The 26,268-nt window shown below is 47.1% G+C and overlaps 1 protein-coding gene across 2 annotated transcripts; it reads left to right on the top strand.

Moving 5' to 3' along the window:
- The first annotated feature begins 1,888 nt into the window (after positions 1-1,888).
- LOC126992444 (uncharacterized) lies at positions 1,889-18,583 on the top strand. Of its 2 annotated transcripts, none has more exons than XM_050851195.1 (6): positions 1,889-1,998; positions 2,513-2,601; positions 8,029-8,107; positions 8,733-8,993; positions 14,684-14,858; positions 18,027-18,583. In XM_050851195.1, coding segments are annotated over exons 1-5 (504 nt in total). In that variant the 5' UTR covers positions 1,889-1,925; the 3' UTR covers positions 14,686-14,858; positions 18,027-18,583. The 2 variants fall into 2 exon arrangements, 1 of the variants encoding a protein (XP_050707152.1); XR_007746556.1 differs by having other exon boundaries at positions 1,984-1,998; positions 2,513-2,637.
- The last annotated feature ends 7,685 nt before the right edge of the window (positions 18,584-26,268 follow it).

The following is a 26,268-nucleotide window of genomic DNA, read 5'->3' as shown; positions in this document are numbered from 1 at the left end:
TTTTTTACAACAAAGGAGGCAGCTCAAAGGCACACACAAAAAAGTAAAACAATAATAAAAAAAAAGCCCGCTACTCGCTGCTCCTAAAAAAGAAACAAAAGAGGTGTCCAAAAGCAAGGTCAAGCTCGGGAGGAGAGGTGTCCTGATACCCTCCTCTTGAAAGAGTTCAAGTCGTAGGCAGGAGGAAATACAGATGAAGGAAGATTGTTCCAGAGTTTACCTGCGTGAGGGATGAACGAGTGAAGATGCCGGTTAACTCTTGCATGAGGGGTTTGGACAGTATAGGGATGAGCATGAGTAGAAAGTCGAGTGCAGCGGGGCCGCGGGAGGGAGGGGAGGCATGCAGTTAGCAAGTTCAGAAGAGCAGTCAGCATGGAAATATCAATAGAAGATAGAAAGAGAGGCAACATTGCGGTGGAATTTAAGAGGTAGAAGACTATCAGTAGGAGGAGGAGAGCTGATGAGACGAAGAGCCTTAGCCTCCACTCTGTCCAGAAGAGCTGTGTGAGTGGAACCCCCCCCCCCCCACACACACACATGAGATGCATACTCCATACAAGGGCAGACAAGGCCCCTGTATATGGACAGCAACTGTGCGGGGGAGAAGAACTGGCGGAGACGATACAGAACGCCCAGCCTCGAGGAAGCTGATTTAGTAAGAGATGAGATATGAAGTTTCCAGTTGAGATTTTGAGTTAAGGACAGACCGAGGATGTTTAGTGTTGAGGAAGGTGATAGCTGGGTGTTGTCAAAGAATAGGGGATAGTTGTTTGGAAGATTGTGTTGAGTGGATAGGTGGAGAAACTGCATTTTTGAGGAGAGCTTGTCAATAACTTCGTCAGTCAGCTGCTTTGCAGCTACATATATTGAAAAACTGCCTAAAAATCATATAAATAACGTAATAAACACATATCACCTTTGTTCTAGAGCGCGGTCTGGTAGCCTGGAAACATACACAGGTAACTCTCGATTTATGTGAGTATTGTGTCCTTGAAGAGGTCGCGTAAATCAAAAACAATGTAAATCAAACAAGAGGTAGGTTTCTATCGAAAAATAAATATTCACTTCATTCAGTGGAGAGAGAGAGAGAGAGAGAGAGAGAGAGAGAGAGAGAGAGAGAGAGAGAATATCCATATCACCAAGATATCCACTCAGGCACTCAGCCTCAGCCTCACTCGTGTGAGGAAGAAATGAGGGACACCATGAGCGACTGGCTAGTATTAGTACCGGTACCGAGCAGTCTGGTACTGGTACCGTACCGTATAGCTGGTACCGTTAGTACCGGTACTGGTACCGGTTCCTGCACACTCTTATTGTTGAGTAGCGTGGCAGCGTGGGTACTGTATCGTTGTTCAAGTGGTGCGTGGGAAGAACTGAGCTCAGCTGTGTGGCCACGGCACCGTGTGAGTCCAGTTGCGTGAGACAACTGGTGGCCACTCCATAAAATATCGCATATAAGCGGAAAAAAAACGTGTAAATTAAACATTTATTTGGATTTTGGACCCCGCGTTATTTCAAAAACGCGTAAACCAAACTCGCGTAAATCGCGAGTTACCTGTACGTATTCCCAGGTCTTTCTCTGCCTCTGTGGTGGATAGAGGAGTGTTTCCCATGTGGTATTGATGTGCTGGATATCCCCTTCCAAGGTGCAGGACTTTACATTTTTCTTCATTGAATTGTAGCAGCCACTTTGTTCCATTCCTGTATCTTGATGATGTCTTCTGGTAGGAAATCCACAGTCAAGGGGTTAAAGAAGTATTGATCTTAGAAAAACTCTTGCAGTGATCTGTGACACCCGGAAGGGGTGGGGCTCAGGGGACAAGTGGCCTGGTGTCTTCTGTGGTTATGAGCAGACACATGTTCATTGTTTTTCCCGGTGTTTCAGCTGCAGATCTAACCTCACGCTGCACCGCTGGGCCCACCACATGCGCCTACCACTGCACCGCCTGCAACAAACACTGGAAGTTCCACGCAAGCTACACCTACCACATGAAGAAGGTAAGGGAGGGCCAAGGGACCACTCACATCCACTGCCATGGCCTTGGAGAGTTAGGGTGTGGCTTGGAGACTGTTTTGGCACCTGTTTCAACTCATCTTAAATGAGGGTTCACATTTACCTGATTTGATAGACGTAAATGTGGTTGATGCATTAATAAAAAAGGGGAGTCTTGCAGCAAATGAATGATCTGTAATTTCATGAATAGATTGGAAAGAACAAGAATCATTGAGCAATCAGTTCAGTTATTGAAGAGTCTGTCAGTGATGTTTGTCAGCTTTGTAACCAGAAACAGTGAAGGTGCGAGCATTGTGTAATCCCTTGGGGCCTATTTATCTATAGGGACCCACAAATATTTACAAATTAATGAATAAAGAATATTGTTAATCACTATTGTCAGTTAATCTAATCAAAGTGTGTATATGCAGGAGGGCCACACTATTGTGCTCCTGAACATAATCCAGCCTCAGAATACATGAGGCGGCAGTGTTTGTAAGCTTCACTTTGTCTCGTCAGTTCCACGGGAGCAGCGGTGTGGCGGGTGCCGGCCGGTGGTGTGCTCTGCGTCAGCACTCCCTGACCTGCCGCGTCCACCACACTCAGAGGTAAACCAGGGGTGTTGTGAGCCCTAACAGTGGACAGTAAGATGAGCCGTTGCATCTTTAATGAAGACTGAATTTATTCAACAAAGTTTGTTCATGAATATAAATAATACATATTTTTTTCTTGACAATTCATGTTGTCCTTTGATAGAACAATATTTAAAACAATGGTTAACATAATTTTATTTTGATGAAACAAAAGAATATTAAACACTAAACAATGCCTTTTGCTTCTATTTGATACTAGCTATTGATAGTGTTACGAATGTGCTGTATGTGAATGATTGTATGTATAATGTGATGAAATTGTAGCATGATGCAATGTTAGCTCAGCATGGTGCAACTCTACTTGTTGGGACAAGAGAGACAGGAGGGGGCCCGGGGCCGCCGGGCCGCCGGGCAGGAAGTGCTGAGTCGAGCAGTGGGGGAGCAAGGGTGGCTGAGGAGTTGTAGTGGAGAAGACGCGTGTCTGGGCTTGAGAGAGTGTTGAGCTGCTCCGCTCGCGAGCTGTGTGCATCCGTGTGTGCGTGTCTGCCGTGCCCCTGTACTGTGCCTGATTAACTAACTGTTCTGTGCCTTGAAAGTTGCTGTACTCTGTACTGTGTGAGGAACCTGTCATTAAACTAGAACTTAGTGTTGAACGTGTATCCTTTGTGCCCTGCCTCGTTCCCTCCTCCTCTCGGTGTTCTGTGTGGGCCGCTGTGAGTGACTGGTGCCCGTGTGGTTGTTCTGGTGAGGATCACGCCACCCGCCTGCCCGTGTATGGTGTGTGGTAGGGGGGGTGGCGTAACATTTGGTGTCAGGAGTGGGATAAGTGAACAGTGAAGCGCGCCGAGTGTCATGGCGTCCCCCAGTGATCGCCGTGAGGGTGAGGAGACGGGCAAGGCCGAGGCTGACGTGGGTGAGGTGAAGCCGGGCCAGATGGACTTGTTCGCTGCCATGTTGGCCAGTCTGAGGCAGGAATTGGATCAGAGAACAGAGAGGGCAGAACAGAGGGCAGACGAGAGGGCACGCGAGCAGGCTCAGAGGACAGAAGAGAGGGCACGCGAGCAGGCTCAGAGGGCAGAAGAGAGGGCTCGCGAGCAGGCTTTGAGGGCAGAAGAGAGGGCAGACGAGCAGGCCCGCCATCTTGCCGAGGTCCTCCAGAGGTGTTTCTCGTCGCTGAAGGTGGAAACCCAGCAGTACACCGACCAGGGCTGCGACAGCGCGAGGAGTGAACGGCTGGAGGAGGTGCGGACCCAGGAAGGCGAGGTTCGAGGCCTGAGGGAGGCGGAGAGGCAGCTGCGAGAGGTGGCACCGTCGCACGCGGAGGAAGAAGGCTCAGTTCTGGCAGGTAGCGCCGGGGCGGCGGTCCTGCAGGGGCCTATCTGGGGCCCCTGGCAAGGACTCCTGGAGCCTGGTAGCGTCGTGGCGGAACCAGTAGCTGCCGCAGGAGGTTGGGGAGCCCCCGCCTCGTTGCCTCCCTCACCCCCTCCCTCTCCTCCATGCCAGCCGGCTCGCAGGTCACGTAGTCCGCTCTCTCTCCCATGGCAGCAGCGAGAGGTGGCAACGTGGTGCGGGGAGGAACAAGAAGCGTCACGTGTGCTGGTGGCGGGTGCACGGGTGGCGGTGGCGGACTGGCGGGGCTCCGCGTGGGGTCCCTGGCAAGGGCCCCTGAAGCCCGGTGGCGTCGTGGCGGAGCCGGTGGAGGCTGCAGGAGGTAGGGGAGCCGTCGGAGCCGCTCCCTTGGGTCCAGCTGGTGGTGGAGTCGGACCCATTAACCCTGCCTCGTTGCCTCTCTCACCGCCTCCCTCTCCGCCATGCTGGCCGGCTTGCAGCCCACGTGGTCCGCCCGCTCCTCTCTGCGGCCCCTCGGCCTCACCGTGCTCAGGGAGGCTTAAGCCAGCGGGGCACGACGGGAAGTTGGCATGGGAGGCCCAGTTCAAGATGCCAGCTGCTGCCCAGGGCTGGGGCGAGGATGAGAAGGCGCTGCTGCTGACGACAGCGCTACGGGGCTCAGTGGACGAGCCAGGCCGCTTGGTGGGGAGCGCCGAGAGGACCTTGGGGCGGCCTGACATGCTGGCCGCTACGCGACTCCAGGACGCGCCACAGAGGCTGTGTGGCGTCACGGGGCACTGCGTGCAGTCTGAGGGCCCAGTGGAGGCTCGTATCGGCGTAGGCAGCGCTGTGGAGCGCCGGCCGATGGACGTCGCCGATCGAGACGAGCCGTGCGTGCTGGGCCTCGACTACCTGCCGCAGGGCGAGGCCTGTGCCGACCTTGGACGGGAGCTGGAGAGGCTGCGCGGACAGGCGCCTTTGCTCCCGAAGGTCGGCTGTGCAGAGGTAGTCGCGGCGGAGCGACTGCACCTTGCCCCGGGGACGGAGGCCAGGGTCCTGTGTTGCCGGTCGGATGCGATGCCAGCGGAAGGCACGGTGGAGTCCACGGAGGGCCTGCAGCTGCCTGATGGTGTGGCAGCCGGACGGAGTCTCGAAGGAGCGGGGGGGGAGTCAGTCACGGTGCTGGTGGCTAACTCCTCCGACGAGGCTCGGAAAGTACCCGCTGGTGCCAAGCTGGGCACCTGTGAAGAGGTGGAGCAACAAGAGGAGGCGTCGGGGAGTGCGGAGTCGGCCGCTGTGAGGCCGCTGCCCGACTTCCTGGAGGATTCGGCGCACCGGAGCGCCGCTCACCTGAAGGAGGCGCAGACGGAGAAAATGCGCCACACCCTGGCCCAGTACGCGGACGTGTTCAGCGGGGGTGGATTGGTTCTACTGGGCTGCACGGGGTTGGTGAAGCACAACATCAGCACGGGAAATGGTGCGCCCACCAGGTGCCCGCCCCGACGTGTCGTGCCGGCCAGGCGGGAGGAACTGCAGCGCGCCGTCAACGAGCTGGCGGCGCAGGGGGTGATGGAGCGGACAGACAGTCCGTGGCCCACAGCAGTCGTCCTGGTCCTCCTGGATATGAAGAAGGACGGCACGCAGCTCTTCTGTGCGGACTGTCGGGCGCTGAGGGACGAGACTGGCGAGGACTCTCACCCCCTGCCGTGGACCGACGACGCGCTGACGAGGGCCTTGGAGTTCGGGGCATTGACGACGATCAGCGGCCTAGCGGCGGCCGCCCCGCCCTGCCATGACCTCCGGGGCCGGATGGCGAAGGTGAAGATGAAGGCAGCGTCGATGAAGGTGAGCCCGGAGGGTCTCCGTGGCTCGTGCGGGGGCTGTGGCAAGAGGGGGCATAGTTGCAGTCGGTGCCTGGGGGAGCGAAGGACGCGTTCCCTTGACCGGCCGAGCCCCGATGCCCACCAGCCTCGCTGCAAGGACTGTGGCCAGTCTGGCCACCGCTCGAGCGCCTGCCCCAGGCCCAGGGACGCGGCGCGGGCGGAAAGCGCGGACGGGCTGGAGAAGGGAGCCGACTTCCAGCCGTCTCCCGCCCTCGAGCCCCGCCTTGAGTAAGCTGCCGCCGCCCGACCAGCGTGTTGCCAGTGGGAGGCTTAGCGGTTGTAGCCACGACGCGTGACAGTATACACCGGGGGCTGAGGAGTGCTCGGCACGGCCTGACCCGGGGTAGTGTGTGCTGCTGGAGGGGCCAGTGGAGGCTCGTATCGGCGTAGGCAGCGCTGTGGAGCGCCGGCCGATGGACGTCGCCGATCGAGACGAGCCGTGCTTGCTGGGCCTCGACTACCTGACGCAGGCCAGTAAGGCTCGTGGTGGCCTCGGACGGGAGCTGGAGAGGGTGACCGGAGAGGTGCCCTTTGCTCCCAGGAGGTTTTCGAGCATGGCTGCGTGGGGAGGTAGTCACGGCTGAGCGAGGGCACCTTGCCCCGAGGGTGGAGGCCAGGAGCCGGTGTCGACTGTCCCGAGCGTCACTTGGAGTGGATGGCGTGGAAGAGCCCACTGAGGACTGGCGGGTGGTCGACGGCGTGGCTGACAGGCGGAGCCCCTTGGGGGCGCGAGAAGAGACTGTGGAGGACGTGGTGGAGGACAGACTGATTTATGTGTATTGCATGTATTTTTCTGTGTTCAATGTTCGGCCGGGAGCTCAGGCTACCGGTGGATTTGGCCACGGGGCGGCCCCCCGACGTGAGCTTGCCCACCGTCACCTCTGGCTTAGCAGCGGCACTGCAGGAAAGCCTGGCTGAGGTGCACCGACGCGTACGGGGCAAGCTCAAGGTGGCAGGCCAGGCCATGAAGGAGACATACGAGCCGATACGACCGGCGCAAGAGGGACGTGAGCCCCAGCAGCGGCGAAGGGGACGTGTCAGAGGTCGACCAAGGGGCGAGCGAGAACATGGGCGGTGCGGGCGAAGCGGCAGATGTCAGTGACGACCCTGAGCAAGTACTTGGGGCCGACGACGCGGCTCTGGGTGCCACCGCCTGCCTGCCGCCGCCCGCATCCCAGCGGCGCCCTCGGCGAGAGAGGCGTCGGCCGGGATGGTTAAGAGACTTTAGTGATGTCCCAGGGGACTGATTAGTTTGATTATTTCATGTGTTTTGTTGTTGAATGTTCGGGCAGCCGGGTCGACTGCCTTCTGAAGGGGGGGGATAGTGTTACGAATGTGCTGTATGTGAATGATTGTATGTATAATGTGATGAAATTGTAGCATGATGCAATGTTAGCTCAGCATGGTGCAACTCTACTTGTTGGGACAAGAGAGACCGGAGGGGGCCAGGGGCCAGGCCGCCGGGCAGGAAGTGCTGAGTCGAGCAGTGGGGGAGCAAGGGTGGCTGAGGAGTTGTAGTGGAGAAGACGCGTGTCTGGGCTTGAGAGAGTGTTGAGCTGCTCCGCTCGCGAGCTGTGTGCATCCGTGTGTGCGTGTCTGCCGTGCCCCTGTACTGTGCCTGATTAACTAACTGTTCTGTGCCTTGAAAGTTGCTGTACTCTGTACTGTGTGAGGAACCTGTCATTAAACTAGAACTTAGTGTTGAACGTGTATCCTTTGTGCCCTGCCTCGTTCCCTCCTCCTCTCGGTGTTCTGTGTGGGCCGCTGTGAGTGACTGGTGCCCGTGTGGTTGTTCTGGTGAGGATCACGCCACCCGCCTGCCCGTGTATGGTGTGTGGTAGGGGGGGTGGCGTAACAATATGTTTTGATGCAACAAACATTGGTGTGTTGAGCAAAGTGTTCACTGTTACCTTGTCTGCTCCCCTGAAGACCACCGGAGTGCTCACCGCTTCTTCTTGTTACCATTTAAACTTGTTTTTATATCAGACTATTCTGACTCCTACAAGTGGTGGGTTAATAATAAAACAGTTTTCCTCTAGAAAGGTTTCAGTACATTTTCTGTAACCAGCTACTCTTTACTCTTGGCCTTGAATAATAATAAAATAAATATACTTTTATTCAAGCATGTATGGTGGGAAAAGTGGGCAAATTCTTAGTACTCTATTTGATCAATAAAATGTTAGTATGAATTGGAGAGCGGGAAAATGCTCAATAGTTGTCACTTTTGCAGCACAGGGCAGGAGGCAGCTTTGGAAGACATGCAGGGGGTGGCAGGGAGGTCATGAAGCCACTCCCTGACAGTGCACCAGGTGAGTCTAAAGTGACAGCACCACAGCTCATCAAGGTGTTATAGGTGTGTGTGTGTGTGTGTGTGTGTGTGTGTGTGTGCCTAGGCTGGGTGCAACAGGGTGAGATGGGAAGCGAGCATCATGGTCATCATCATAGTTAATTTTAGGGTACCTTCAAATACATGACTGGCAGCAACTAATAGTGAAAATCAATAAAGGAAGGGCTGAATAAATTAGACATAACCCATCTGCTGTGATTGGTACAGACTTGCTTTTCACCGTTAGCCTGGTATCATATACTTCCAGGTCTTTCTCTGTCTCTGTGGTGGATAGTGGAGTGTTTCCCATGTGGTATTGGTGTGCTGGATATCCCCTCCCAAGGTGCACGACTTTACTTTTTTTTTCATTGAATTGTAGCAGCCACTTTTTGTTCCATTCCTGTTGCTTGGTGATGTCTTCTTGTAGGAAATCCGCACTCAAGGGGTTAAGCCGGGAGTGGAAATTTGAGGCTCAGGAACGTGCCAAAGCTGCAGTTCAAACTCTTGTCTTCAGTGGCCCAAGCTGCTACACCTCCTTCCTCTTGGAGCTGATGCAAGGCTGTGATGAGAAATATTGTACACCCATGTCATCACCAAGTCACCCGCAGGTTGTGGCTCCCTGCTCAGCCCTGCCCACCTCAGCAAGCAAGGAACTGACAGCCTTGTCCTGCTGTCAGAGATGAGGAAGATTCAAGTGTACCCACCTCCAAACACCTCCCACCAGGCGCCTCCTGCGGGGGAGATCATTGTGGAGGTGTTGGAGGACACGGATGCAGAGTACCAGTGCATCATCTTGATGGAGGACGCTGCCGTGGCCCACTTCACCATGACGGACACTGCTGCCATATGGAACACCTCAGGCCGCCAGTGTAAGTGTTCTCTGTCAGTGTTGTAGTTAGGTTAGGTTAAGTTTGAGGTATCTTCAAACACATGATAGCCAGCACCTTATGGTATTAATCAACAAAGAATAACCTCACTTTGTTGTATAGAAAGTGGGTGTTCATCACCCTGGCATTTGTATCTGTCACCTCACTTCTTGAGCCTGTGGTGGGTAGAGCTTGGTACCCAGAGGTACTGCTAGTGTGACATCCAGGTCACCACAGTTTACCTTCTCTAGATTCTCCCAGGTGTTCATTTCCTGACCTTCCTGAAAGGGGAGCATGAAGAGTTTGGTAGGCTGGGTGCCGACTGCCCCAGGCTGGGATTGAACCCAGGCCTGCTGGCTCATAGGCATGCCAACCACTACACTGCTAAGGTGCCACTAAGTAGGCAAGGGTAAGAATAAGCAGCAAATTATCACCATATCTATAATACTTGGTTTTATTCATAAAAACTACAAAATTGGTCATCTGTGTAAATGAGTATATCATAACAATAACCTTTATAGAATATACATAAGGGAAACTTAAATAGCAAAATAATTGTTTAGCATCAGTTATTCTGGCCCCAGTGATGCCTTGTAGCACATGCCTCTCTGTGTCCTCTTTAGAAGTCCAGTAGTCGTGTAATGCCGGGATGTGAAGGCCGGAGAAGAAACTTAGAAGTATAAGGAAAAGACGTAGCTTAAGTCATTATAAGTGATAACAAGTAGTTGTAAGTGAGCATAAGTAGTTGTAAGTATTTATAAGTCACTGTAAGGCCATCATAGATGTGTAAGAAAATGTAAGTAGGTATTCTTGATCACAACCTATAACAGAGTACACCCCCCCCCCTCAGACAACAAATACACAATATTGCGCAATGCCACGCCAAGACTTCCCGCCAGAGAATTTAGCGTCTGTCGTCCCTCCCTTTCCCCCCCTTCCCCCTACCAGCCCACGCACCTCGGAATTGTTACCAGCCCTTGCTTGTCAATCCCCTATCAGTTAAAGTCATCCACCCTTACATAGATTTTTTCCGCTGCTCCACATTAAATTTCGTCACCTTGCACGTTAAGTGACCGTACCCATATATAAACTACCCTAGTTTTCCCTTCATTTTGAATTAAAACGTGATAGATTATAAATCAGCTACTTGGCCCCCTTGTCTGCGCAACGGGGCTGCCCCAGGACGGGTATAAAAACACGGGGCAGCGTTTCCCGGGCAGACTCGAGGCTCACCCGCTGTGTTTTACAGGTATGTACGTGGCTCTCCCACTTTCGCCCCCCATTTGTTCCCCCCTACGTGATCCCCAGTTCAATTACCATCTCCCCTTTAGCCAATGTGTATCTTAATTACCCTGTAAATGCATTTCTGATCCCAGTAAACGAAATAAGGAGACTCGAGGCTCATCCGCTGTGTTTTACAGGTCCGGGCGACCCACTCCCTCTGCCACACACACCCCACACACACCTACACGAACCCGCGTATCCATCCCGATGTGTTCTTTTAGTTGTTGATCTCAATAATTCTCTTCTTTCCGCAGTAGGAGCTGTAGGAGATAGCCCTGTATGCGTTCTTGGAGCCATACCAGGGGTAGGAAATGGGGAGTCGAGTCCCCCTTAAAATTCCCTCCTGTACTCCTATTGCGGGAAGAATTGTGGGAGTATATAGGCCAGTAATCTGTGCTTTATCTGTAGTGTAGGACGTGTTAGTGAAATAAGAGGCTGTATGTTTGTCTTTACGACGGAGATGGTTCTCGTCGTGTATGGGCTGTAACGTTCCCCTTCTCTGAGTCTCTTTCATACATCATATGTACCTGGTTTTACAACAATTGTACACCCGCCCAAGGGTAAAGATTTCGTGGAGAATCCTCAGCCTTATTCTGGTTACCATTGTGATAGGAGAAAACTACAAATCAGTCGTGTGTCCATTCGCCCATTTCCGTCAGTTTCGGGTAAATCATGCCTTCTATGAGGAATTAATTGTAAACCATGTCGTCAGGTATGCCTATGTATTACCTTCTAAACTAAGTCACAGGAATAAATGTAAGCACTCCTATATATAGGCCTTTATTTCTTGTCACTCCCCGTTGTGAGATTTGTCCGGCCGGCTGTGAGTTAAACTAACCATTTACCGCCCCCGAGTCTGCCCCGCTCACCTCGCTACCCTGCCCAAGGGATCAGAGTCTCACTCTGGGTCATTTTAATCCCTTATTAAATCCTTAGTCCTTTATATACACATACTCTTAAGGCTCCCAGTGAGCTACCGGTGACATAGTTCATCGGTAGATCTCTGGGTGGTAACAAAACTACCCCAGGGTGAGTCCCCCTTGTTTTTCCCCAGATATCCATTAGTTGAACTTCCTTTTTTTTTACATCATTTAGTGCCCCGAATTTCCGGGCACGACAGTCAGTAGTCAGAAGTGTGGTACAAATAGACAGAGGAGCAGCTTTTTTGACATTCAGCAAGTCTTCTGTTCCAGAATATTTGCACCCAGTAGCTGCCACACCATTACCATTTAAGTAATACTTGACACCATGAGTGGTTAGGTTGGGAAACTGGCCTTTGAGCTCTGGCACACTTCAGGTTGCTGACTGATGGTGGTATTGAGAAAGAAGGGTGACAATAATAACCAGGCAGCTTAGAAGTAATTCTGGAGGAGTAACAGAGGACGGGCTAAGAATCTTCTATACTAACAGCAGGAGCCTCAGAAACAAGATAGACTTACTAAGGGGTGAAGCTTGTTCAGAAAATTTTGACATAATAGCGATCACTGAGACATGGATAGACTTTGCTAATAGAAATTTTAGGTCAGAATTTGAAATAACGGGTTATCAGATGTTTCACAAAGACAGAAGGGGCAGAAAGGGAGGTGGAGTTGCGCTATATGTTAAAGACTCACTTAAATGTTTAGTTAACAACTCAGTCAAAACTAACATGGATTCAGAATCAGTTTGGGTGGACGTTTACAAAGGGAAAGAAAAACTAACTCTAGGAGTTATATACAGGCCACCCAACCTTAACAGGCAGGACACGAGTATATTACTACAGGAGATTGGCAGGGCGAGTATGAGTAGAAATGTCTGCGTAATGGGGGACTTTAATTATAGGAATATAGACTGGGAAGATCTAGTGGGTGACCTGGAAGCCGAGGACTTTCTTGAAGTTATACAAGATAATTTCCTTAAGCAGGTAGTTACTGAGCCTACCAGAGGAGATAACATATTAGACTTAGTCCTAACCAATAATGGGAACTTGCTACGTGAGTTGGAGGTGGGCGGAGGTTAGGAAATAGTGATCACAGAACGGTTCGTTTTAGGTTAGACTGGGCGGTAACCCGTGATCCAAACCCAGTGTTAGTGCCAGATTTTAGAAGAGCAAACTACGAGGGCTTCGAAGATATCTTGAAGGGGTAAACTGGGATAATTTAGGGATTCATGAGGGCCAGAACTGCGGATTGGAGAGCCAGGAGAACCAGGTAGAAATGTCTTACAATAATTTAGTTAGAGTAATAGTAGAGGGGCAAGAACAGCATATACCACAGCGAACACTTAGAAAAGAAAACAATGATCCTAAGTGGATGACTCGTGGACTAAAACACGAGATTGGGTTAAAGAAGGGAATTTATCAGAAAATAAAGAATGGGAAACACATCTCAGGGGCCGGTACGTCGAACTATCTAGATTAGTTAAGAAAAACACCAGGATAGCAAAAAAGAACTATGAGATCAAAGTAGCAAATGAGGCGAAAAGTAATCCTAAGGGCTTCTTTCAGATGTATAGAACAAAAACACGGGAGAAAATTGGACCGCTGAAATCAAACACAGGGGAGCTAGTAGAAAATTACGAAAATATGAGCACATTGTTGAACGACTACTTCCTTTCAGTATTCACACAGGAGGATCGAACGACTATACCGGAAAGAGTTCAGGTGTACGAGGGCGGGATGGCGATAAATTGAGGGATATAATCATTACCAGGCAAGTAGTTCAGGATGAGATAGATAAGCTTAAGAAGAACAAGTCGCCAGGTCCTGACGGGATATTTCGAGGGTATTAAAGGAGCTAGGTGATATAATCAGTGATCACCAACCGACATCTTTAAGATGTCGGTAAATACTGGCTATGTGCCGAGCCTATGGAAAGTAGCTAATGTGACGCCGATTTTTAAAAGGGGACAGGTCAGTTGCTTCAAACTATCGCCCAATTAGCTTAACATCGGTTATAGGAAGATGCTGGAGTCCATAATAGCCAGGAACATTCGGGAGCATTTAGAGAAACATAGCTTAATTCACGACTCGCAGCATGGGTTCACAAAGGTAGGTCATGCCTCACCAATCTCTTGTCCTTCTACAATAAAGTATTTGAGGCGGTTGACAGAGATGAAAATTATGATGTAATCTATCTTGATTTTAGTAAAGCGTTTGACAAAGTTCCTCACCAACGACTGTTGCTTAAATTACAGGCTCACGGAGTAGAGGGTAAAGTTTTGAACTGGGTCAAGGCGTGGCTTAGCAATAGGAAGCAAAGAGTGCAAATCAATGGTAAAAGATCTGACTGGGGATGTGTTACGAGTGGGGTCCCACAAGGTTCGGTATTAGGTCCACTTTTGTTTATTATTTATATCAATGACTTAGACACAGGAATTAGTAGTGATGTTAGTAAATTTGCAGATGATACCAAGATCGGTAGAGTAATTGAGTCGGATCAGGACGCTAGTATTCTCCAAGGTGAACTCAACAGATTATATGACTGGGCGGATAAATGGCAGATGGAGTTCAATGTAGGGAAGTGCAGTATTCTGAGTGTAGGTAGGAACAACCCTCACATAACTATTGCTTAAATGACACTCTCATAAGTAGGTCTGGGTGCGAGAGGATTTAGGGTCTTAGTGAGCTCTGATCTCCGTCCAAGGGCACAATGCATTCAAGCTAGAAATCGAGCTAATAGGGTACTGGGATTTATTTCAAGGAGCGTAAGCAACAGAAGCCCCAAAGTCTTCCTCAAACTATATTTAGCATTAGTTAGACCTCATCTTGACTATGCGGTTCAGTTCTGGTCACCCTACTATAGAATGGATATCAAAATGTTAGAATCGGTGCAGAGGAGGATGACTAAGATGATTCAGGGGTTGAGAAACTTGCCATACGAGGAAAGACTCAAACAGTTAAACTTGCATTCTCTAGAAAGGCGAAGGGTGCGTGGAGACATGATCGAGGTTTATAAATGGATGAAGGGCTTTAATAAGGGAGACATTCATAAGGTTTTGTTGGTAAGAGAACCGGGTAGGACACGAAGTAACGGGTTTAAACTGGATAAATTCAGATTCAACAGGGACATAGGCAAAAATTGGTTTACTAACAGGGTGGTGGATGAGTGGAATAGGCTTAGCAGTCATGTGGTGAGTGCCAATACAATTGTCACATTCAAAAATAGACTAGATAAATTCATGGACAGCGATATTAGGTGGGGTTAGATACACGGGAGCTTAGGGTCAAAGGAGCTGCCTCGTACAGGCCTACCGGCCTCTTGCAGACTCCTGCGTTCTTATGTTCTTATGTTCTTATGTTCCCTTTGAATGGTCCTTACAGATGTTGTCTATTGTCTGGTACTGTTGTCCTGATCAGCACTGGTGACAGGACATGTAGACGAAGCTAATACTCATTCTTGAGCTTGTAAGATCTCTTCTATATTTCACAGAGGCAGACAGTGACATGGAACGGGTATAAGATGGCGAAAGGCAGTAATGTATGGGAGATGATGATCCAGGCCGAGATGCCGCAGAAGTTGAGTTGTGTCTGGTGGGCGGGCATCAACGATGGACGTCTGGAAGGAGCTGACCGTCCACACGGCAAGACTTCACACCAGGAGGAAGGTAACCTGGAACAAAGCATGCCAAGATGAGATGTCCTCGCACACAGATACCTATTGTGTTTTTTTATTCATATATTATTGCCAGAATGACATTTAAGAAACCCCATTGATATCTTAATTGTAGTTTCCATTTCACTTTATGCATCCTCCTCAGAAAAGTAACCCTAGTTTAAAATGAGAGCTGCCAGAGCTCACAAGAGGTATGATGGAGGAGGCAATATAATGTTGTCACCCTGAGTGGCCAAATGTACAGCAAGGGCAGAGTGGGAAGCTAGATAAAGCCTCAAGAAAGGTAGACTTAGGGTAAGGTGGGGTAAGTTGCCCCCTTTAAGAGAGATTGCCTGTTGTAGCCACATTTTTTGCAATAGAATTTTAAAAAAAGTTTGTTGAAAGTTTAGTTTAGTATATATCTATGGTATATATTATATCCACTCATTATGATTTACACCTTATTATGATGACAATTTAAAAAAAATAATAAAGGGGGCTTCTTACCCCGCATGTGGGGTAAAACGCCCACTGGGTAGGCCTTTTACCCCACTCTGGCTTACAATAATAAAACTCACAGAAACATAAGGAAAATAGTTTTTTCACATTATAGAAATATAATATGTGTTCCCTTTTTGAAAACTATACCCTATAAATCTCTCTTGATGTGAAATATAGGAACACAATCAAATTTGTGTCTCCTAATGAACAGAATGTAAAACTAAACAGATAATTAATATATAAAAGGTATCCCCTTCTTTTAGACTAGTAATATTAGACTAGCTTCCCTTTCTTCTGAATTTTTGTAACAAAAGGAACATCTATTTTCATGAAAAATATATGGAACTAAATATTCAATTAGTTTGATAAAGTATGTCCTTTCTGTTGCATATTGATATCTGAAACAGTTAAAAACACCAACATCCTTATAGACTCAACTCTCAAACTCAAGTGTTCACTTATGGATGCCTTTCAAAAACTTAAACAAATTATATTTATAGCAATACTGTAATGCCTAATCAGACTCGCAGTTTTGACATACGTACAGATCTAGGCCTACTCCAGTTGTACATTCTGCATGTGGCCAATTTCTACAACCCTGACATCGGACCCATTTTTCTGAAGGTCTGCTATTAGCAAATAGTTCCCCACACACCAAACAAAGCCATTTGCCAATTTCCTGATAATGCGGTAAAAGGCCCACATGTGGGGTAAAAGGCCTCCCTGTGAGCAACTTACCCCAAAGGCACAGGGGGCCTTTTACCCTGGAAACTCATATATATACACAAAATGTCACCATCTTTCCTACAAGTAAGTAGACAGAGTATAATCACATGCAATATGGTCTAGACATCTTATTTAGAGCAATTATCCATAGCCATCAGGCTAACTCTAAAGTTCTTTGTTGTTAATTAGGTATCATTAAAATCACTGAAAACTTACAAGAAATTAGTCAAAAAGAAGAAATGTCCCATTGTGGCCAGAGCAACGGTCCATTGTTTACTCCAGTAGTTCCTGTGAGCACAGAGAGTTGGCGTTGCCTACTTGATCATGTGACTGCTTGAGAAAAGAAAGAAAGACAAAACCAAGGGAGGCCTTTCACCCCAGGGGGGCATCTTACCCATAGCTGGGCGTTATCGCGATAAGTTATCGCGATACTTTATCGCTGATAACAAAATTGGGTTATCGGCCATCCGCTACTTATTTGAATATATATCGGTATCTTCGTTACTTTTGTAACCAAACTAGCGATAATCGCTACTTTTTTTCCGCCTCCCAGAAAAAAACGTTGTCTCCTCCCTACTGCGCATGCGTGGCCGGGCGCCCGGTGTTGTATGAAAAAACTTCGGGGTATGAAATATCTTCGGTGAAGAGATTTCATACATAGATCATCAACATTAAAACACTAGGTTATTTTTTATGTTAGACTAAAAAATCAATATATCAAAGAGAAAAATCAGTTAACTTTGCCCAAAAAATTATTATTCACTCTCAAATTTGATATTCCATATTCGTTTGTGAGCATGCCATAGTATTGAAGGCACCCGGTGTTGTGTTATTTGGTGTCCCATCGTCAAAAGCTGGCGCTTTTGTTTACAAACACTGGTCCCTCGTGAACTGTGCATGTTCAGACCAGTAAGCGTAGCCCTAGTACGTCTCATAATGCTTTTTTTAACACATTAAGAGTTGCTGGAAGGCTGAATCAGACATACAGTACCACCATCTTTGCTGTTTCTAGAACGACACTCTGTACATATAAATACAACTCGTACAGGGTGTTGTTCTAGAAACAGCGGAGATGGTGGTAGTGGTACTGGTCTGATTCGGCCTTCCAGCAACTCTTAATTACGGTTATAAAGCTTTGTAACACTGTACAGGTCTACGATTGCTGGTCTGAGCATGCGCAGTCCACGAGAGACCAGTGTTTTGACGGTGGGGACGCCAAATAATACAACACCGGTTCAGGCGTTTCTAGTATTACCGTCCATAGGTACGTACGTGTCAATGTGTGATTTTCAGGTTTTGTAAGTTTTCTAAAATACAGATAATGGAAATTTGAATTCATGTATGTTTTTTATTTGAAATATCAATATAGTATCGTTTTCGCCTATCGGACTTCTCGCTAGCTAGTGTCGGAGCTGTGGATTTATATCGGGTATCGGTTATCGGTTATCGCCTATATTTGTGTCTCCAGTTAACGAATATCGGTTATCACCGATAAGGTTTTCCATTATCAGTTATCGGTTATCGGGAATAAGGTTTTCTGTTATCGTGCCCAGCTATGATCTTACCCCCCCAACCTTACCCTACTAAATATTGAGGTCACCAGCCTGAGTCTTGGGTGTCTAGCCATCATGGACTGGACTAGGTGATAGGAGGAAGTTATGAGGTTATGGAGGAGAAAAGTAATGCTCATTGAATTGGAATAGTTTGTTAAACATTTATCTACTTTCCACTAATATGACAACTTCCTGTTCCCACCTAGCCCAGTTCAAGGTAGCTTCTAACATTCGGTATCTAAGTTAGGGCCGGCAGTGTGAATCCTTCATTAATAAGAGAATCATATTTGCATATCTCTGTTGTACATTCTCACTGACACAAGCCAGCAGGTGTAGATGTGTTTGTACATTGCTGGACCATTGAGTTTATTTTCATTAAGTGGTGCAAAATTGTTTTCCAGGCCATCCAGGATGAAGGTGGTCTGCAGGGTGGTCTGACGGCACAGCAGCATCATCAACTATCAACCCTGAGGAGAGATGCGTCATTAGCTGGCAGGGCTCACAGCACGGACAGTGGACAGCCAGTGGGCATGGCAATCAATTTTGAAGTGTTTCCTACAACTTGTAGCTGTGTCACCGATGAGCCCAACACCCTGAAAACGTTTCTTGCTTTAAAAGATGTAAATGGTAATGTCTCAAACAATATGGAGGATGCAGTTATTTGGGATGGAGAAAAACTACATGGAGTCATACAGTTATCATGAAGAGGTCACTAGTGAAGAGAATGAAGTGCTAAGCTTGGAAGTTCTCAGTGTAACAGCAGATGAATTAAATAAAGCTGTGCAAGGAATGAGTGAAGGAAAAGCAGGAAGAGGAGATGGCCTAGTTAAAGATGCTAGTGATTTCATACCTATTAAATTTAGTAGAAGTTCTGCATTGTAAGTAACACATCAAACCAATCACATCAATACACTTTACCATTTGGTGCTGTAAAATTAAATAAACCTTAAAGACAGTATTTGATCATCTTAAGGAACCCTCCTGGCAGAAGCTGTAGAGGAACTGTGAATGAGGAGAGCTGAGCCATGGGGAGCAGTGAGTATGTGGCTGCCTGTGTACTTGGCTGACAACCCTCATCCATGCTGGCTCCAGTTTCCTATTATATATGTGAGGGTTAGAATAGCTTCCTTTGTGCTAGGGGGGAGGGTGGACAGTGCTAGGAGGAAGGAATGATAACTTTAATGTGTTGTGTAAGGATGGGAGGGAGAAAGGAATGAAAGCTTGTATCAGAGGTTTGGTGTGGGTGTAACAGTCATGGATGTATATTGTGGAATGGTTGAATGGGTGAAGTGTGGTGCTCTGAGATGGTTTAACCCCTTGACTGCAGATTTCCTACAAGAAGACCTCACCAAGCTACAGGAATGGAACAAAAAGTGGCTGCTACAATTCAATGAAGAAAATGTAAAGTCCTGCACCTTGGGAGGAGAAATCCAGCATATCAGTACCATTTGGGAAACACTCCACTATCCACCACAAGGCAGAGAAAGGCCTGGGAGTATGTGTTACCAGGCTACCAGTGAAGGCGAAATATGTGCCAATTGGGTTAAACATGTGATGGGCACGAGGGAGGGTGTTAGAGGCGGACCACTAGAGAAATGGATCAATAGAGTGTGGACAAGTATGAGAGAGTTGGTAGATGAGGGACTAAGTGTGCTGAGAGATATAAAAGGGAAAGCTGGAGATATACTGTTGTGGCCACCCCCTTGAGGGAAGCTCTCATAGGGGAACAAACACTGTGTCAGATACAGTAAAAAAAGAACTCAAATTTGATAAGAATGTAAGGAGTTTCCAAGAGGCCGCCACCACTGACCCTTGTGCTGAAGCCTTGTGAATTGGTGTGAATTTATATTAGCTTAATAGCCTACATGTGCACTGTGTCCATACACTTAGCAATGATTAGGTTCAAGCATTGGAGCAGTATCATGACATTAGTGAATCCTACTATGGTTAAAATAACACTAAAATAAACTTCCATTAGTGAGCAGGTTTTAAAGTTAGGATAAGTGTCAGAAAATAAGTGTCTGCAGCCATGGATCAGCAAAGGAAGAGATCGCCTGGCTGCTGCTCGCCTGGTAGTTCCCAAAAGGTCTATAGTATTCTTTTTACAGCATAGGAGGCAGCTGAAGGCAAAACAATATGACGAGAAGCATGCAACTCACTGTCCCGATAATGTTAGCAAAGGGACGAGCTTGAGTGGAAAATCTTGTGCTGTGAGGGGAAAAATCTTGCAGTAGTCAAGTCTTTTTCAATGGAGTTACACCATTTATCTTTCCTCACTATGATACAGAATAAGGGCTGTCCAATGGAACAAGCTGCCCACCTCAATACTACTGCTATATATGAGATATTTTTAAGAAGTCAACAAAGTCACAGCCCATGCATACTGTCTTCCAAGAAAGTAATCAAATTTCTGTACAGTTCTAGTTCACAATGAATTATTCTTCATATTTATTTTGCAAGTAATTATTCTTATACATTGTAACATCACCTATAGGATTGAATTAAATCTACTCCATGTACATATATACTATATATATATATATATATATATATATATATATATATATATATATATATATATATATATATATATATATATATATATATATATATATATATATATATATATATATATATATATATATATATATATATATATATATATATATATATATATATATATATATATATATATATATATATATATATATATATATATATATATATATATATATATATATATATATATAGTCACTCTTGCTCATGTGTCAATCACTCTTTTGCGGATTCGCACTTATACCCAGATTCTCTAGATACACGCGGGATGCAGCTGACGCTAAATAGGGAAGGCAGAGAGGAGGGAGGGAGGCAGAGGAGGGGGAAGGGAGAGGAGGGAGGAAGGCAGAGAGGAGGGAGGGAGGCAGAGAGGAGGGGGGAAGGGAGGGAGAGGGAGGAGGAGAGGAGGGAGGCAGGGAGGAGGGAGGGAGGAGGGAGGAGGGAAGGAGGAGGGAGGAAGGCAGAAAGGAGGGAGGGGAGGCAGAGGAGGGGGAGGGAGGAGGGAGGGAGGAGGCAGAGAGGGGAAGGGAGGGAGGGAGGAGAGAGGCAGAGGGAGGGAGGAGGCAGAGAGGAAGGGGAGAGGAGGAGGAGGGAGGAAGGCAGAGAGGAGGGAGGAGGGAGGCAGAGAGGAAGGGGGAAGGGAGAGAGGAGGGAGGAAGGCAGAGGAGGGAGGGAGGGAGGCAGAGGAGGGGGAAGGGAGAGGAGGAGGAAGGCAGAGAGGGAGGGAGGAGGGAGGCAGAGGAGGGGGAAGGGAGAGAGGAGGAGGAGGGCAGAGAGGAGGGAGGGAGGCAGAGAGGAGGGGGGAAGGGAGAGAGGAGGGAGGAAGGCAGAGAGGAGGGAGGGAGGGAGGCAGAGAGGAGGGAGGGAGGCAGAGAGGAGGGGGGAAGGCAGAGAGGAGGGAGGGAGGGAGGCAGAGAGGAGGGGGGAAGGGAGAGAGGAGGGAGGCGGGGCAATGGACGTTAGGTTGCTCCTGAGTGACGTCACGGTTAGACTGTGACGTCATGCTTTCCTATTGGCCAGCAGCTCACTCAGGGACGACTGCTATTGGTCGAGATTTTCTCATAGCAACATTATCCTAAAAAAAAAAATTCACGCGCCGCCACACTGCAGTGTTGCCAGATTGGGCTACTTATCGCAAATTGGGCTACTTTTGGGTCTTCTGTGCTACTAAATTTTGACCCCAGGGTGAGTGTTGATTACATATTGTTGTCTAACAAGGTCTTGTCTCATTTCAGTCATTAAAAAGAACGAAAAAAACATGTTTTATATGACGTGTCAGAGGTGACTTCCCCAAATGCATATTTTCCCATAGGGTTATAGTCCCGCCGTTCGCGGTTTCGCGCATCGCGCCGAAGTCCGGGAACGAAATCCCTGAACGGCGGGGATGACTGTCTATATATATATATATATATATATATATATATATATATATATATATATATATATATATATATATATATATATATATAGATATATATATATATATATATATATATATATAGATAGATAGATAGATAGATAGATAGATAGATAGATAGATAGATATAGATAGATAGATAGATAGATATAGATAGATAGATATAGATATAGATATAGATAGATATATAGATATAGATAGATAGATAGATAGATAGATAGATAGATAGATATAGATAGATTATATTAGCAGGACCACAATCGAAATACGTCCTTTCTTGTGTTATCTGGGGAGTGTGCAATGTAGGCTGTGAAATACAGTCAGGTATAACTAACCAATAATAATAATAATCAATCAATCAATCAATCAATTCTTCGGTGGCCGCTGGGAAATCCGTGACGTAATGTGTTAACCATTGAGGCAGCGACCTATTACTGGGCATCCAATAATTGTTTGTCATTGTTCAAACTTTTATTTTCCTCTTCCAAAATATTTCTACGTGATATATACATGCACAAGAAGGGAGGAGAACGCCTTGACAGGAGGAAGGAAATATCTCTGGTCCGTATTCTCAGTGACAACAAAAACATTCATTGGGTGCGCGGTAGATTAATCTCAGTAATTGTTTGTTTTCTTCATATCCACACTGCAGAACCCTTGACACACTACTGCTATCGGCTCATCAAACTTCTCAATGGTTTGTGGTCATTTCGTCCACACGTCAATTCGCCCACATGTAAGAGTCAGTTCGCCCACATGTAAGTCAATTCGCCCACACGTTTCACGTCACGTCTACATTGTTGAAGTAGTCATATAGTACCATGTCATTGGTGGGTACCGCGAGAGGCCACCACCAGGGCAGTGCAGCAGTAGAAGTCTTGTAGGTGCTTTTAACGAGTGGTAAATAGAGAATTAAAAAAAGAAAAGCTATATGTAAGTTTATTAAATCCATGTGCCGAATACAAATATATAATTAAAACCTTTAAGACCTACTTAAATAACCTTTACTAATACATGCAAGATTCAGCTGCACACTGGGCCATTGAGATGAGCGCAAGCTTTCAGCAGTTGATCATATGATGACCTCTCGCCCCTTACATGCTCATCCCAAAGGGTGAATATTCTACATTGCACTATTTTCTCTCGTTTACAAATAAATAAAACAGCGAGAATGATCAGCTACATTTTTATTATCAACAGTGTTACTCATTGTATTGAAGTGTAATTGTTACAAGTCCCAGTGAAACACGGGTAATTTACGATAACTGAAAGAATATAGCTCAAGATTTTTGGGCACAATAGCTTATTCACTGCATGCTGAGAATGAGAATACTCCATCGAAACGCGCGGTAAACGAGTGAGAGGTAAATGAACCATCGGTAACCTTGGGCGAAATGACTCCATAGTGTGGGCGAAATGACTCCATAGTGTGGGCGAAATGACTCCATAGTGTGGGCGAAATGACTCCATAGTGTGGGTGAAATGACTCCATGGTGTGGGCGAAATGACTCCATGGTGTGGGCGAAATGACTCCATAGTGTGGGCGAAATGACTCCATGGTGTGGGCGAAATGACTCCATGGTGTGGGAGAAATGACTCCATGGTGTGGGCGAAATGACTCCATGGTGTGGGAGAAATGACTCCATGGTGTGGGTGAAATGACTCCATGGTGTGGGAGAAATGACTCCATGGTGTGGGCGAAATGACTCCATGGTGTGGGCGAAATGACTCCATGGTGTGGGTGAAATGACTCCATGGTGTGGGTGAAATGACTCCATGGTGTGGGCGAAATGACTCCATGGTGTGGGCGAAATGACTCCATGGTGTGGGTGAAATGACTCCATGGTGTGGGCGAAATGACTCCATAGTGTGGGCGAAATGACTCCATGGTGTGGGCGAAATGACTCCATGGTGTGGGCGAAATGACTCCATGGTGTGGGTGAAATGACTCCATGGTGTGGGCGAAATGACTCCATGGTGTGGGTGAAATGACTCCATGGTGTGGGCGAAATGACTCCATGGTGTGGGTGAAATGACTCCATGGTGTGGGTGAAATGACTCCATGGTGTGGGTGAAATGACTCCATGGTGTGGGTGAAATGACTCCATGGTGTGGGCGAAATGACTCCATGGTGTGGGCGAAATGACTCCATGGTGTGGGCGAAATGACTCCATGGTGTGGGCGAAATGACTCCATGGTGTGGGCGAAATGACTCCATGGTGTGGGCGAAATGACTCCATGGTGTGGGCGAAATGACTCCATAGTGTGGGCGAAATGACTCCATGGTGTGGGCAAAATGACTCCATGGTGTGGGAGAAATGACTCCATGGTGTGGGCGAAATGACTCCATGGTGTGGGCGAAATGACTCCATGGTGTGGGCGAAATGACTCCATGGTGTGGGAGAAATGACTCCATGGTGTGGGCGAAATGACTCCATTGTGTGGGCGAAATGACTCCATGGTGTGGGCGAAATGACTCCATGGTGTGGGCGAAATGACTCCATAGTGTGGGCGAAATGACTCCATGGTGTGGGCGAAATGACTCCATGGTGTGGGAGAAATGACTCCATGGTGTGGGCGAAATGACTCCATGGTGTGGGCGAAATGACTCCATGGTGTGGGCGAAATGACTCCATGGTGTGGGCGAAATGACTCCATGGTGTGGGCAGAAATGACTCCATGGTGTGGGCAGAAATGACTCCATAGTGTGGGCGAAATGACTCCATGGTGTGGGCGAAATGACTCCATGGTGTGGGCGAAATGACTCCATGGTGTGGGCGAAATGACTCCATGGTGTGGGCGAAATGACTCCATGGTGTGGGCGAAATGACTCCATGGTGTGGGCGAAATGACTCCAAGGTGTGGGCAGAAATGACTCCATGGTGTGGGCGAAATGACTCCATGGTGTGGGCAGAAATGACTCCATAGTGTGGGCGAAATGACCCATGGTGTGGGCGAAATGACTCCATGGTGTGGGCGAAATGACTCCATGGTGTGGGCGAAATGACTCCATGGTGTGGGCGAAATGACTCCATGGTGTGGGCAAAATGACTCCATGGTGTGGGCGAAATGACTCCATAGTGTGGGAGAAATGAAATGACTCCATGGTGTGGGCAAAATGACTCCCATAGTGTGGGCGAAATGACTCCATGGTGGGCGAAATTATAGTGTGTGTGGACATTAAAGTGTGGAAATTATAATATTAATAACAATAATATGATAACATGATATAAAGGAATATAATAGAGATAAAAGCAACAATAAACCATTATATTCTCCTAACCATTATATTCTCCGTATTTTAAACCATTTTATTCTCCCGTATTTTAAACCATTATATTCTCCCGTATTTTAAACCATTATATTCTCCCGTATTTTAAACCATTATATTCTCCGTATTTTAAACCATTATATTCTCCCGTATTTTAAACCATTATATTCTCCCGTATTTTAAACCATTATATTCTCCCGTATTTTAAACCATTATATTCTCCCGTATTTTAAACCATTATATTCTCCCGTATTTTAAACCATTATATTCTCCAGTATTTTAAACCATTATATTCTCCAGTATTTTAAACCATTATATTCTCCCGTATTTTAAACCATTATATTCTCCCGTATTTTAAACCATTATATTCTCCCGTATTTTAAACCATTATATTCTCCCGTATTCTAAACTGTTATATTCTCCTGTATTTTAATCCATTATATTCTCCCTTTTCTCTTTCTTTAATACGTACAAACTAAGGTAAATATCAATCAACAAAGAGAGGCCAAGTTCATCATCTCTTCTCTAGTGTTCCTTTTCTTTTCCTTCGTTATTATATACAAACAAATAAGACAAACAACAATCAACAAAGACACGAAATCACTACCTTACATTGAGATCGTCGTCGTTGCTGTTATTTTGGTATTTAGGTGCAAACACAACAAGAGTTAACTCGGTTTCGGAGTCTACGTACAGTTAGTAATATAAGGGTTAGTTTTTTACGTTTAATTCTACGGTGTTTCCCTGTTAGTTTCATTACTGGGGACGAGGTAAGGAAGGAATGAAGGAGGGAGGGAAGGGAAGGGGGAAGGGAAAGGAGTAGTGGGGAGGGCAAGTGAAAATAGATAAGATAAAGGGAAAAGAAAGGAGAAAGTAGAGAGAAAGGGAGAGAAAAAGGGAAGGGGTGAAGGAGAGGGAATTGGAGTGAAAGAGAAGGGAAGGGGAGCAGGGAGGGAAAGTGGAAGGGGAGGAGGGAGAGAAATGGGAAGTGGAGAGAGAGAGCGAGAAAGGAGAGAGGGAAAGGGGGAAGAAAGGGAAGGGAAAGTGGAGGAAAAGGGGGAAGAGATGCGGTAAAGGAGAGAAAGGGGAGAGAAAAGGAAGGGCAAGGGAGAAAAGGTGAGGGAAGGGAGAGGAAAGGGGAGAGAAAGTGAAGGGAAAGGGAGAAGAGGTGAGGTAAAGGAGAGGAAAGGGGAGAGAAATGGGAGAGAAAGTGGAGGGAAAGGGGGAAGAGGTGAGGGAAAGGAGAGGAAAGGGAGAGAAAAGGAAGGGAAAGAGGGAAGAGGTGAGGGGAAGGAGAAGAAAGGGGAGGGAAAGGAGAGGGAAAGGGGACAAAATTGGGAGGGGAAGGGGTGAGGGAAAGGAGAGGAAAGGGGAGATAAAAGGGAGAGAAAACGGGAAG

The sequence above is a fragment of the Eriocheir sinensis genome, unplaced genomic scaffold, assembly GCF_024679095.1.
Source record: "Eriocheir sinensis breed Jianghai 21 unplaced genomic scaffold, ASM2467909v1 Scaffold464, whole genome shotgun sequence".
NCBI lineage: Eukaryota > Metazoa > Arthropoda > Malacostraca > Decapoda > Varunidae > Eriocheir > Eriocheir sinensis.
This window is presented reverse-complemented; position numbering and strand designations above follow the sequence as displayed.

Excerpts from the sequence above, each read along its gene's own strand:
- LOC126992444 (XM_050851195.1), top strand. The coding sequence starts at position 1,926 with ATGCGCCTACCACTGCACCGCCTGCAACAAACACTGGAAGTTCCACGC. Across the intron at positions 2,602-8,028 it reads CGCGTCCACCACACTCAGAG|CACAGGGCAGGAGGCAGCTT; the intron begins GTAAACCAGGGG and ends TCACTTTTGCAG. Across the intron at positions 8,108-8,732 it reads ACTCCCTGACAGTGCACCAG|GTTGTGGCTCCCTGCTCAGC; the intron begins GTGAGTCTAAAG and ends AGTCACCCGCAG.